The sequence below is a fragment of the Eucyclogobius newberryi genome, unplaced genomic scaffold (assembly GCF_026437365.1).
Source record: "Eucyclogobius newberryi isolate DKJ021-1_F unplaced genomic scaffold, fEucNew1.0.hap1 SCAF_16, whole genome shotgun sequence".
NCBI classification, from domain to species: domain Eukaryota; kingdom Metazoa; phylum Chordata; class Actinopteri; order Gobiiformes; family Gobiidae; genus Eucyclogobius; species Eucyclogobius newberryi.
The window spans coordinates 18749430-18763588 of NW_027315790.1; the positions used below are offsets into that span (position 1 = coordinate 18749430).

At 40.1% G+C, this 14159-nt stretch overlaps 2 protein-coding genes across 2 annotated transcripts in view; both read right to left on the minus strand.

Moving 5' to 3' along the window:
• Positions 1–1766: 1766 nt before the first annotated feature.
• On the minus strand, positions 1767–6793 carry hoxa5a (homeobox A5a). The gene is made up of 2 exons (XM_072447790.1): positions 5359–6793; positions 1767–3541 (listed from the first exon to the last, which is right to left on the minus strand). Exons 1-2 carry the CDS (start codon positions 5990–5992, stop codon positions 3294–3296), a joined length of 882 nt encoding a protein of 293 aa, XP_072303891.1. The 5' UTR covers positions 5993–6793; the 3' UTR covers positions 1767–3293.
• Positions 6794–10981: 4188 nt separating this feature from the next.
• LOC140361433 (homeobox protein Hox-A7-like) overlaps positions 10982–14159 on the minus strand; it is a 3791-nt gene continuing 613 nt past the window's right edge. Inside the window, exon 2 of the mRNA XM_072447143.1 lies at positions 10982–11745. Coding sequence (XP_072303244.1) covers positions 11438–11745 — 308 coding nt within the window. The 3' untranslated portion in view covers positions 10982–11437. The remainder of the gene's footprint in view (positions 11746–14159) is intronic.

Here is a 14159-nt window from a genome sequence, read left to right on the forward strand (position 1 = left end):
TGCTGCTCTCCCTCTCTCCCCACGTCTGTGCGCCAACACTGTGCGCGCAAACGTCTCTCCCGGTTGAATTATTGGCACCACGTTTCATTTACAAATAGTGGCGCTTGCAATGAGGCTTTTTGTGTGTTTCCAAAGTGTATGAAGCCAGGGAAGAGGAGGGAAAATGATTTTTCTTTAAGGTGACTTTTAACAAAGGTTCCATGTGAGGCATGGTCTTTCATTACTCCAATATATTAAAAGTAAAGTTTGTGACTGCTTTAGCAAATGAAGACAAAACAACTTATGAAATATGCCTGATTATTATTCTAAAACCCAGATTTCTGTTTCTGTGTCTCCTCATTGAAGACACACACACACAAGAGAACACTTTCCCATTTACGATCGCAGTAATGCAATGGACTTTAGCAAATATTCCAGCTATTTCTAAAGTAAATCATATCAAATATGTACACCAACATTTCCTTGCCTTGCACACTGAATGTTTCCACTTATAACCACAGTAAAAACACGTTTGACTCTTTTATAATTCCAAATAGGAAGTACGTACCGTTTCTATTTCAAAGTCCAGATCAAGAAAGACGCAATCGTAAAAGTTTGCAGGATAAAACCAAATCACTGACACAAATAAAAGACCTGACTCATAACAATAAAGCTAATAATGATGCACAAAAGCTGTTCAGTGTCTTTACTCGAGTGCGCCTGACCTCAGCCTCACCGGATTCGGACAGAGGTCAGCACAAAGCGAGAGTGGCCAGTACAAGTTTGAACTTTTCAACCCTCCTGACCAACATGACGTGGCTCGGACACAAAACGGAATTCCTTTTCCAGTGTCCCTCTGCTGCTGTTTGCTCACTTCACCTCGTGTTTACTCGCCACAGTTTTACAGCCAACTTACACAACATCAACTTTTTTCCCACACCACGGACTCCCAAAGCTGGATCAGAACGCATCATCAATACGAAACTCGTGCATCGTGGTCTGGGAATCCTCCAAACGACAACGAGGGGTTTTAGTGGAGGTGGAAGTGGACCAAGAGCTAATTATCCAACATGTAAAAACGGATTATGACTTACACCGCAGATGGAAGCGAACAACGAGGGAAGGAAGCAATTAAATAGCCATGAGCTGGACCCAACCCTGCGCAACATCTGCCCGGACCAGCTCCAAATAAGCGCTGCGCTCCTGACAAATGACTCTAATGCACTAATAGGCGCGGATGCAGGCGGAGAGTACAATAACGCGCTGTCTCTGCCCGTTTCTGGAGCGTGCAGTGCGTCCAAAAACTTACCAGGATACGCCGCGTAAAGCCTCCACGACGCGCGCAGCTGAATCCCTTCCCGAGTCCGAGAATCAGAGTAAAGCCTCGGCCGTCACTGCGATTATATGTTATGTGCAATATACTGTCAACTCCCCAAAACCATAAAACTTACTTTAATGGCTACCACGTGACCGCTTTATGGCCAGTGCAGCCTATCTGGCCGCGCTCCGGAGGATTTTTACGAGCTAATTCATAGACACACACAAAAAAGAGTGCCATTCATTTAAAAAAAAAAAACGAGCCAAATGTCACACACGCGCACTGTGGTTCACAATAAGGTTTACAGCGGGGAAAGTGGACGCACACATCCGCAAGAGGTGAGTGCAGATCCCAAAAAATAACCTGTTGGTGTTGTAAAAAGGCAGAAAATGCACTAATTTATTCAGGTGAAACGGGAGTCACGTCGAGGTTACGTCGAGGTCAGGGAGTCAAAGACAAAGTGCACACATCCGAGTAGAAAGTTTACTTTATTGGGCACTATTATCATCGTTTATTATTCATATCTCATCATAGTATATTCTTGACATAGAGTCTTTAAAAAAAAGAGATACAAATACGCAACATACACACATGGAAAGAAGCCAATAGGATTTACAGTGAGACCGTTGTTCAATGGCCAACACTAAAACCATCTTGACTGATAAGACTTTTATGAAGAATGGCCAGACACGTATATATAGCCACGCTCCTGCTGCTGGTTTTTTATTTTTCGTAAAGACTACAAACCAATAAATACATACATTTACACTATACATACAAAGGCAAAAGCGTACTGGTTTTCTTAGGATTAATAATAATAATTAACCTGTTCACATTTTCTGATTACACTTACAAGCTTTTGCCTGATCAAGAAATAATTTACCTGACACTGGATTGTTTTTTTTTTCTTTTTCTAACTCTACATAACTGTACAAGTCACGTTAAAGGTACACGTTCAGGACAGAAAAGAAGGAGGTAAAGGAAAGGCTTTTAAGGTTACCAAGAATTTATGACATTTTTGGGGAGAAAGATGCTCGTTTTAGTGATGATTTGTGTTTACCATGTTTATCAGTAAAGATGTACCTCTAATAAACTATAAGGATGATGTAAAACACTGCGACATCAGAGCGCAAAGTGTCAGGGCGCAAAACCAGAGTGTCTTTTCTGAGATTGAGAAGGTTACGTTATTTTGGCAAATTTTAAACAATAGGAACCTTGGTTATATATAAAATGTATGTTGTAGAAAATTAAAGGAAATTTGATGTCACATTTGATGCAAAATGCCACCACTTTGTTGCGGGAAAAGCATTTTAAATGTTTCCCTGTTACGTTGTGTGTTTCGATCAATTCTGATATTATTTTTTTGAATTGCATGACAATTGTGGTAAATATTGATATAAAAAGAGAGGCCAGGGTGCACCATTTTAAGTCTAGACCTAAATATGAAATCAAAAACATAAAAATGAAGATTAAAATAGCCTATTTAACGAGATTTGGAGGGACAAAATAAGAAGAGCTCAAGAAAGCGCGTGTAGTAACACAATGTACATGAAAAACCTCTAAAAGTCCGGCTCGTGTAGCCCGCAGCAGGGAGTTTGTTTTGGACCGCAACCAACTTATGCCAACTTTATATTTACAAAAAGGAGACAAAAAGAAGCTTATGTCAACAACAAAAAAAGTACAGAAATAGACAGATATTTTTTTAAAGACTTAAACATAAAAATAAGTGGTAACAAGAATATGTAGATTACAGTCCGTTTTCGTATCGAGAACTTTGACATTATGACACATTTTATTTTGTTCTTTTACGTTTCAAGTCTATTTAAACAAGCGGAAGGACGACACGTTTGAACACACAACTCAAACACTGTTGAAATGAAAAGGACATTAGCGTTTTGGGTTCACAGTCTTATTTGGACCACATTTCTCAGATAATCGGATGGCATTCCTATTTCGCTCCTGTTCGGGGTTGAGTTTGGGAGTTCTGGAGACTGGACTAAGGCCTGTATCCTGCTCCTGCCGCCGCCATGCTCATGCTCTTCAGCTTGTTGTCCTTCTTCCACTTCATCCTGCGGTTCTGAAACCAGATTTTGATTTGTCTCTCGGAGAGGCACAACGCGTGGGCAATCTCAATCCGCCTCCTGCGCGTCAGGTACCGGTTGAAGTGGAACTCCTTCTCCAGCTCCAGGGTCTGGTAGCGCGTGTAGGCTGTCCGAGCCCGTTTACCGTCTGGACCGGACATGTCTGAAGGGAAATGTTCGTGTTAGAAATTGTATCAGCATTTTAGACATTTATAAGTGTTAAAAGTAAAAATGAGAACCTGAAAATTGATACATTTGTCGGACATTTTGGACTAGATAGACACAATGCCCTTTTCTCGCCCTTTTTATTTTGTTCTGTGTTTGTATTTTATGTTGTGTTGTACAGAAATAAGAAAAAGGAAAGTACGAATGGAGAAACGGAAGCATTTATACAGCTGTTTAACACAAAATATACGTAAGAAAAACATCGTTCCACTGCAAATATACGCAAAAACTTTTACATCCGCTATGTTCCCCTTTATCTTAGGGTCTTGGCTCAAATGGCACCCAATTGGGCAATTTTAAATTACTCTTATCTTTAACTTTTAACCCAATTTACTGATTGCAGTTGCAGAACTGATTGTCTCGGTGATCATTATTGGCGTAAAGTTAATCTGAAATTAAGTAAACAGAAGGGACAGACTGTTGCACACGATTTATAACGTAATAAATTGTGGTTTATTGCAACTAAAAGACATCCACGTCCTCTTTTACGCGCGAAATGCAGTTTACACTTACTACAACATGTCTTTTTGTACATTTTTACCACGTATACAAATGTTGATTCGGAGTTGAAGGAAGCTTTCTATTGTGGCACGATTTTACGCACGTCTTCATTTATTTTTTGCACGATATTAAACTTGAGTGGACAGTGAAGAATGTAACTTAATTATTGCACAAAATGAAGTGCCAATGGAGCAGGAAAAACACCCCGGGCATTTGGACAAAGCATGCATGGGCAGTCCAGACTTTTGAGACAGAACATTATAATATGATGAAACAGGAAAGCTTGTCGTGGGGAGCCTTTTGTAACGTGTGAATCAGAGTCCAACGTGTTGATTCAACCTCCACAATAACGCTTTTGAATTCGCCCTGTCACGTGTGTCAACGGCTCTACACATGTTTTTTGTCCTGCAAACGCGTTTCTCTGGTGGAATTCGTAATTTTGTGAATGACATTTGCCGTGACCTTCCCAATTCACAACTGCAACTGCTTTGCGCCAAATAAGTCTGACACAGATATAAACAGGGCCTTTCTTTTCTTATCCTTTGGACATATATATTTGTATAGAATCTATCCAGGTTGTAAATGTCAACCTTCAATTTTAAGTTTGTTTAGTGAAATTATTATACTCAGTTTTCATTTCAACGTTATTCATTGTTTTATATTGTATCTATTGCCCAAGAAAGTTGTGAATTTAGTTAACTGACTAAAAACTATTCAGATTCTGCGACTTCCATTATTTTCTAAAGGTGTGTTTTTCTAAAACAAGATGCAGTACTTACTTTTCAGAGTTTTTGCACCAATCCCCTGACGCGTAATGTGATATTGTTTAGTTTAGTCCTTTTACAAACATGTTATCGTCGAAGCAAGTTACAGTTTATGAATTTTGTCTGACAATGGCCTTAAAATGTATAATAATTCTGACATGTCAATCATTTTTTAATAGTATATTCTTCTAAAACAATATACAGTTAGTCAGAGTTAACATGACCAAAGGAAATTAGAAATACACAACTGCACCAATTCTCTACAAGTGACGAGTCTCACCGTTGTGATAGTGTTTAGTTTAGTTTAGTTTAGTTTAGTTTAGTTTACTTTAGTTTAGTTTAGTTTAAATTTGTCCAGGACCATGTGCAAACACGTTAATATAAAAGTGAAGTTTCCCAGAGTAAAAAGTTTCTACAATTGCAGCTTTACGTGAACGGCTCTAATAAACTACACAATGAGGTACGTTTGACTAGTTTATATCAACTTTACCGTGACTTATGTGCAGCTTCCTCATCCACGGGTAGATCTGTGGCTGCGCGTTGTCTCCCACGTTCTGAGGCGTGCTCCCCGTGGGCTTCTCTTCATCCAAGTTCGCCACAACTTTGGCCACCACGCTACAGTCCCGGTTCAACATCATGCTCCCCCCTCCACCTCCCGCCGCCCCGGTCCCGTGTGCGGGGCTGCCAATGCCCGCGCTCTTCCCCGGCCGCGCGTCGCTGCCGGATACGGAAGACGCGGCGGCGCAGGACAGCGGTGGTTCGGGCTGTTGTTGCGGGGAGGTGTTGTTGTTGTTGTTGTTGTTGATGTTGTTGTTGTTCGGGGTGGAAGAGGTGCTGCTGTTGCTCTGCGCGTACCTGCCCGGGTCTATGGCGGGCGTCGTGGCGGACGGACCCGCGGGGGAGTAGTCGAAGTGCGCACCGTTGGCCCGTGCCACGCTCAGGTCCATCCCGTTGTAGCCTCCGCCGCCGCCGCCGCCACCGCCGCCGCCGCCATATCCGTACCTGCCGGAGTGCATCTCCGCCGAGTCCCGACCGTACTCTCCACTCTCGCCATAATTATGTAACTGGAAGTCCGCTCCGTTGGGATAGCGTCCGCAAAATGAGTTCACGAAATAGGAGCTCATTTGTTGACAATTCCACCTTTTTTGCTTTTCCTTTCGCCTTTTTTGTAATGGTTTATCGCAGGTAAAGCCGCATAAAGCAAAAAGACGTGCTCTTTCTTTCTGAAGTGATTTGTGGCTTCTTGTGCTTCTTTAGCGCGTCCTATAGCAGCCTCTCAGCGCCACAATTTATGATGAATTATGGAAATGAGTGGGACATGGACTTGATTCTCTGCGCTGCGCAAACGTAGGCGCCCAAATATGGGGCTACGGCGGAGAGTCACGTGCTTTTGTTGACCAGTCGTAAATCCTGCTCGCTGCTCGGTGACCTCCAGAGGTAAACTCGGCGGCGCACGGGTGCGGGAGGGGCGCGCGGTTCGCCGGGAGGACGCTCTCTCGGGGATGACGCGCGTTCACGTTTTCGAGCCCAACTCCAGAACGGAGCGTTGGAAAGTTTTGGGTTGTCGCAGCGCGCCATCCTCTGGTGTAACGGGGGTATTGACGCGGATTCCAAACGGGGTCACGGGGAGGTTAACGAGCAATGCGGCAAAAAGGGCGACGACGCGGGTGCGGAACAATGCAATGTAAAACGGCGCGCCCCGGTGATGCAAAATAATATGTTTGTGCGTGTTGTGTTGATAATGAGGCTATGAGAGGAAATAGTGTGCGTTTGATTGGATAAAAGCACATTGCGGGTCGTTTTCACCCACACGTTGTCAAAAAGATTCTGATAAATAACAGCAGGATGAAGCTACAGCCTGAAAGAAACAATTTATTTGCGTTTAAACAATAAAAAAGGAAAGTTAAGATAAAAGCTTGCAGTGTTGTCTTTGTCCTTTGTTGTCTGCCTTTTCTGTTTTGGCAATAGAACATAATAAATATCGAATGTTTAAGCCCAGAGTTATAGCCGGCAGTACATTTCACTTACATTGACTGTGGTTTAAGACTAAAACATTGTCACGTTTCAAACAGTAATAATAACAGTGGTGGAAGAAAACATGACTCAAATAAAATGAAAGTATTGCATGAAAAAAAATCTTCTTAAATAGACTCATAGTATTGATATATATATATATATATATATATATATATATATATATATATATATATATATATATATATATATATATATATATATATAGTATATACAGCTAAAATCTGGAACAGTCTTCCTGAAGACGTGAGACAGGTTCTACTCCGACAATGTTCAAATCGAAGCTAAAACTGTTTTGTTTAGCTGTGCATATGATATAAACTGTTTTGTGATTTCTGTCATTTCTTTGTGATTTTCTGTTGTGTGAATCACTTTGAATTGCATTGTGTATGAAATGTGCTCTACAAATAAACTTGCTTTGCCTGTCATTTTGGATCTCTGTTTGTTCACTTAAAGCTGGGGCTTGAATTCAAAACGTTTAGTCTTTACTTTTTATTTTTCAGTCAAAAATGTACGAAGTAGAAAGTACAAATACCTGTTCTTAAGTGTAGTGAAGGCAAAGTAAAAGCAATCAAAACTTGAGTAAAGTTAAGATACCTTGAAATTTTACGAATGCAATGCTTTTCTTCTTTTTTAGAGTGTTGCTTTCCATCACGGAATAATAAGAAAAACATGGTGCACTGTAAAGTTAACTTGTACTTATACTTGTTATATAGTTTGAATGGCTTGTATCTTTTAAAAACCTGATCAACAATTTTATCAAATGGTTATATCTTTGATTTGTCCTAAATTAGTTTGATATCAATGTGGAACAAAGAGCTTATTAAGAATGATTCAGGCTTAGTGGCTTAGTTCATGTTTTATTATTAATATTATTATGATAGTAATAATTGTTATAAACTGGCACATTTTATTTAAAGAAGAAAATACGTAGAAAATACATAGAAAAAAATCAAGAAAAAAACATGAGAGAAAAATAAGGAAATAACTTGAATCGAAATGTGACAAAATCCTCAGTAATCCAGTGTGTGATCGTGTTGAACGAGACATGATCAAATATGCCACTTCTTCTTTTTTTAATCCAAGGAAAAGTGGACCTTTAAAAAAATTAAGCCACTTCAGAGCTTACCAAAATACAAGTCCAACATGAATCTTTTCAGATAATAGAGTCATTCCTCGGTGGCTGTTTGCTTGTCCCGCGTGCGCACGGCGCGCGTGGAGCCTCTGATTCTCGTCCCTCCGTTTGTTTTCTTTCTTCAGGAATTTTTATGGCGCCGACATTTCTCAAAGCTTTGACTTGGCCTTTTAGTTTGCCGCTAATGCCTGACTTTTCCGCGACACAAGCCCGGTCCTGCGCGCCTCTGACTCCGAGCACACATGTATTAGACTGTAATTATTGGATACAGGTATGTGGGGCATCCACACAACACATCTGCACTTCTGTGTGTGAGGCTGCTGTGCTGGGGCCAAGGCGCAGCTGATTTATGGCTGGCCAATGGCCACTAAGTTCCCACGAAATGTTTCCCCCCCTCGGAGCAGGGACGGACACACCCAGAGCTACTGAATCCGAGAGGAAGGAAATGCTAAAGGTGGAGGGGCCAACAGAAACAGACAGGGGCCCCTGTGCTGCGGCATCAGAAGGAAAGCAGTGCACTCTACAGGCGCCTACGCAGAACGCACTGAAGCAGAGCCGCAGAGTCACGACCACAAGACTTTTAGCACGGCTTAAAACAACATAGATTGGAATATTTACAACAATCACGGGATGAAATTTGTCTTAAAATATATATGAAAGAATAATAACAGTATAAATAATTAAACATGCATTCAAATCAAAATAGGCTAGAAACATTCAACCATAGGCTAAAACATGTGGCTTACTTCTGATGCATTTATTCCATGCACAGTCAGTTTGGCTCTTTGCAGTTGCCTTGAAATAAAAGGGCTTTATCCAAGTCCAATATGAGCTCACCCAAACTAACCAAGAATGTGTTAAAAAGTTAACGTTTTGAAACTTAAATCAGTTTCTTTTCACCACAGGATGAATTTGAATTTGCTCTAATTGTTCAAATTGTGTTCTTTTTTTACATAATATATACAGTGTTGGCATCCTAGAGATTTTCTTTTCAATTTTGATGTTTACAGATAATACTTGGCTTTATAAATATTTTGCATCGTGAACATAATATGATGGATTTTGTCTAATCCATGTGTTTCAAGAATGATGATAAATTACCACCGTTGCTATTGAGATTACAACATATTGTATATTTTGAATGGGAAAATGTCTTCAAAATGTTGCTTATATCTGAACCATTATGAAACCTATGAAAACAGCTCAATTCAGAATGCAGTTACTTGAATTACTTGTTGTTTGATTTATCATCTCATCAAAACAATAGGAATAAGGACACGTCTCACTCTTTTGACAAACGCAAAGCTATCACGTTTACAGTCTGAAACAGAATATGACGAGGCATTTTGCTATGTCACGATTTCTCATCCGTGCGCTGTGGCAAAGCACAACGGTATTCTTTCATTTCCCGTGATCTCATTAGATTTGGGTTGATTGGAAAAAAATTGACCATTGAGCGTCGTATCGTAACGCAAACGAGTCAGAACCAGAACCACAATCCCACCACAAGAGGGCGCCAAACTGCATCGATGACAAAACCATAACCTAATCTCCAAAAATAGTGCACAGACTGTAAGCAACACATACCGAGCCACGCGTAAAAACGGATTGTATCACATAATAAAAACACAGAAATCCAAAATACCCAAAAACTGTCAATAATTGGAGTTATTGGACATATTTATTAAAATATGTATCGATATAAATGATATTAACTTTACCTGGTTTGTGTCTTGGAACAGAAGCATGGCAGATAACGGAAAGGTACATCCACCAGTGCTGGTGTGTCCCCTTTCCAACACCTCCGGGGCGCATTTATGTCCCTGACGCGCCGGTTCATGCACAATCCCCCCCAAAACAAGCTGTAAAATCCTCTCAATATCCAACATGGCAACGGTCACGATAAAAAATCCAAGAGAGAACCTTGAAATGTCGCTGCCCTCCAACACCTTCCCGTCACAGCCACGAATCCCCTTTTAAAATGCGCCTGCTCTATTCCGCTATTGGAAATTATATATAAAAAGTTCATGTTCACGGCGCCAGCTCACGTGGTCAGAACGCGGCCAATGAGAGACGGGGGAAAGTCGTAAAGTTGGAGAGCGGTGTTGTAAATTTTCATAAACAACAGCGGATTTATGGAGCAGAGGAGAGAGGAAAGAGGAGGAGTGAAGAGAGGAGAAAGAGGAGGAGGGAAGGAGGAGGAGGGGGAAGGGTCACCACAACCAGGCGCCATCTTACTCAGGGACCAGAGGCAACGCAGAGTTCAACAGTCATTTCCCCACGCCACTGCCTGTCCCGTCTCGTCTCATAGCTCACATTCCCCCCGAAAAAAGGGCAGTTAGACTTTGACTCGGAGCGTGCGCTAATGAAGAGCTATGGCGCGTGTTTCTGCCTCTAATGTGCACTCAGGCTGAAAGACAGTGCGTGTAATGGTAGTTTTAAAGTGTAACTCACATTCTTCCACACTGTATGTTTTGGTGTGGTTAAAGGCGGTGGCTGTTTTGGTTCATATTGCGCAATGGCTCATTTGCGCAATAATAATGTGCGGGATACTGTCTTGCAACATTAAAGCAGTACAAATTTTGATAATGCCCCATGATGCAGCCTGTGTTTTGCATATTTTTTTGTAGATACTACGATCAATTCATGTAATAGGCTACTATGTTTTAAGTGCATCTTATTCCGTTTCTGTGCAGCATTTGGAGACTGTGTTTTTATGTAAATGAACTTTATTAGAAGTAATAATAATAAAACAAAACCGAAATAACACAAACGGACAGGGCATAATACAACTTTGTTTCTGAGGCACGTTGTATTTTATATAGTTCTGTGTGTGTGACAACAAAACATCCTGTATTGTGAAAAACAACCACAAAGCTTTGTAAATTCAAAATTTTATTCAGAAAATAATTCCAATACAACAAGAACTTTTTACTGTGCTCAAAACAAGTGCCCAAAACAACCCTTCATTCAGTGCATGAAACAGTGTTTAATCACATTCAAATGCGTCTTATATCTGCAGTGTGAAACATGTATCTGGTTATTGTTAAGTCATTGGAACATGTTGTAATATTTAAACAGTCATTTATTAAAACAAAGACTTGTAAAAGGTGGAAAAGAAAAGCAAGTAACTGTTGGTCAATACATTATGTAAAACTGTTAGTCAGTGCGTAAACGTGTTAGGTAGTTTAATAATGTGTTTCCTGTCGTGCTGGCGCGTGTACAAGGTGCGTGGGTGTGAATGGAGTGCTAATGGTTATTGGTCCTTCAATTGGAGCTATTCATTCAAATGGATCGATACCATTCCAATTACGCACGAGAAGCCAGTGCAATAATGCGTCATTGCAAACACGTTTAAGCTAACACAATGTTTCCTCTGCTGTCCCTTTGTCCTTGTCTCCTAATCAGCTGATTCCTCCACCGTGGAACCACTCTGCGTCCTCGTCTCCCCGTGCGACTCCGCGGGACTACATTCTGGACTACATTCTGGACTACATTCTGGACCAGCTTGATGGCGGTGGTGTTCTTTCTTCCACTTCATCCTGCGGTTCTGGAACCAGATTTTGACCTGTCTCTCGGTGAGTTCCAGCGCGCGGGAGACCTCCACGCGCCTCCTGCGCGTCAGGTACCGACTGAAGTGGAACTCCTTCTCCAGCTCCAGGGTTTGGTGCCTGGAGTAAGTTTGTCTTCCGCGTCTTCTGCTCGAATCTGCGTGGGACAGAAAGAACAAAACAAATATGAAAATAATGGTATGCGAATTAAAAACAGCAAACAACAACAAATAGCCTATTTACATTGAAATATGTTTTACGTGATAAATGATGTTTGGTGCATCAGATGTAACGTTAGACAATATTGTAAATGCACCAATGTGATTAAGTATACAGATTTGTTTTTGATCATGCTAAAATAGAAACCTATGAGCCATGTAATTATAAACTATAAATGGTATTTTTTGTGTTTGTATCAGACTAATTAAAGCAACAATACAACTTTCTGAGGTGGACATAAAAACAGAACGTAAAAACCTTGTTCTGAACAGTATTGATGAAGGTTTATTGAATATTATGGCCAAAGGAACAACATTTTCATGGAAATGAGCTGAAGGAGGCTCTTCCAGGCCACGTACAAGTCAGGTTTGTGGAGATGCAAGGCCACTCATAGTATTTCTGTGCAATAAAAACACCCCGAATGAAAAATAATAATAATAATAATAATAATAATAATAATAATAATACATATTTTATTGTAGTCTATTTATTTATCTAAATATGTTCACATATAATATAATAATTCAATTATTATTATTATTATTATTATTATTATTATTATATAATTATTCAAAAGATGATGAAACATGGTAGCCTGTTATTCTACACCGTTGTTAGATTTTAAGTCTATATTTATACTTTTATAGTCTCCTGCTGTTCTTTGTGTTGCAACATGGAATTACCGCACTGCGGGACAAATAAATGTTCTCTGTAACTCAAATATTTCCTTGTCCCTTTATGTATGTATGTATGTATGTAAGTATGCATGTATGTAGGTATGTATGTATGTATGTGTGTGTGTGTATGTATGTATGTATGTATGTATGTAGGTATGTATGTATGTATGTGTGTGTGTATGTATGTATGTATGTAGGTATGTATGTATGTATGTGTGTGTGTATGTATGTATGTATGTATGTATGTATGTATGTATGTATGTATGTATGTATGTATGTATGTATGTGAATGTGAGCAACAGACTGGGACAGGGACAAATAAAGTATTTATCGCTTGTGCCAAAAGTCTGTGTCCTTGTGTCTTGTGTTCTGTGATTTGAAACAAGTTTTCAGTTGACCATTTCATTGGTGACGTTGGAAGACGTTTCGTCCCCATGGCAACCACGGGAAAAAATGTGGGAGCCATTTTACGAAAGAGATATTCTATTCTACACACACATCATGGAAATCTGTGACAATGTAATCTTGCATACACTAATCATTATACTGTTATTTGCCTTTGATTCTGCTCATTTGGTGCTTATAATGACACTTAGAACGTTTTGAATAGTCTAAACAACACAATAAAAGGGCACATGTTCTAAAATACTTTCATATATCTGTTACATACTGTCAGTAAATCAAACTGCACGGCCATACTCGCAAGTCTTAGGTTGCCTTTTACGCACCGCCGTGACCTTCAAGAAATGTGCTTCTATTTGAAGTGTTTTTTTCCAACGGGGTTAGTCTCATTCTTGTGTGACACCAGACAGGCTTTTCCAATTAGAGACTGCAGCTCTTCTCACAAAACCCATGCGTTCAATATCACTCACACTCTAAATCCACCTGACTGCTTTATGTTGCCGACAAATATCAGGCCTACATATTGATCCCAGCTATGCGCACTGACGGGTTTTTGTACCAGAATGACCCTCATCCCCCTCTGCACTGCGGACCCAATTAGAAAAAAAAGAAGAGGAAGACCAAGCTGGAGGGTGATTTACGCGCAGAAGTAGGTCTGGTTTTACGGCCGAGGAGGGGACAAGAGAGCGCACAAACCCCCAGCGGCAAAGTCCACACAGAAGCCAAATGAATTTATGGCGCGACTCTCATTAGTTGCACAATAAAACTTTTACGATTTCACTGCACCATTGGAAATTAAAACTATACGGTAGGTAATATTTAGGCGTTTGGAAAGAAGGTTTTATCTTTCAGGTGAAATGTGCGTGTTTGACGTGCAGGAACTTGTTCGGAATGGCACTGCTCAATACACTATTTTTTGCTGTATTAAAGCACAAAGGTCTATTATTCCGATTGGAAATGTTCTGAGCTTAAAAATCACACATTACACATGATTATTCATTGTAACATATAGAGCACACACACCAAGACTAAACAGTCAGTTGTATGGTAATCCTGGCGTACGTGAATGTTTTCTTTTAAATTGCAATTTGTAAATTGTTAGTGAGCTGAGATTCTCATTCTGAAACCCACGGCAGCATAATCATTAATATGTGTTTGTGATGATGCTCAATCATGAAAATAAATACAAATACAAGTTTGGTCGCTTGTATCACTCATTAAAATAGCCCATATTTTATTGTTTGTGTTGAAAGCAAAACAATAATACATCCTC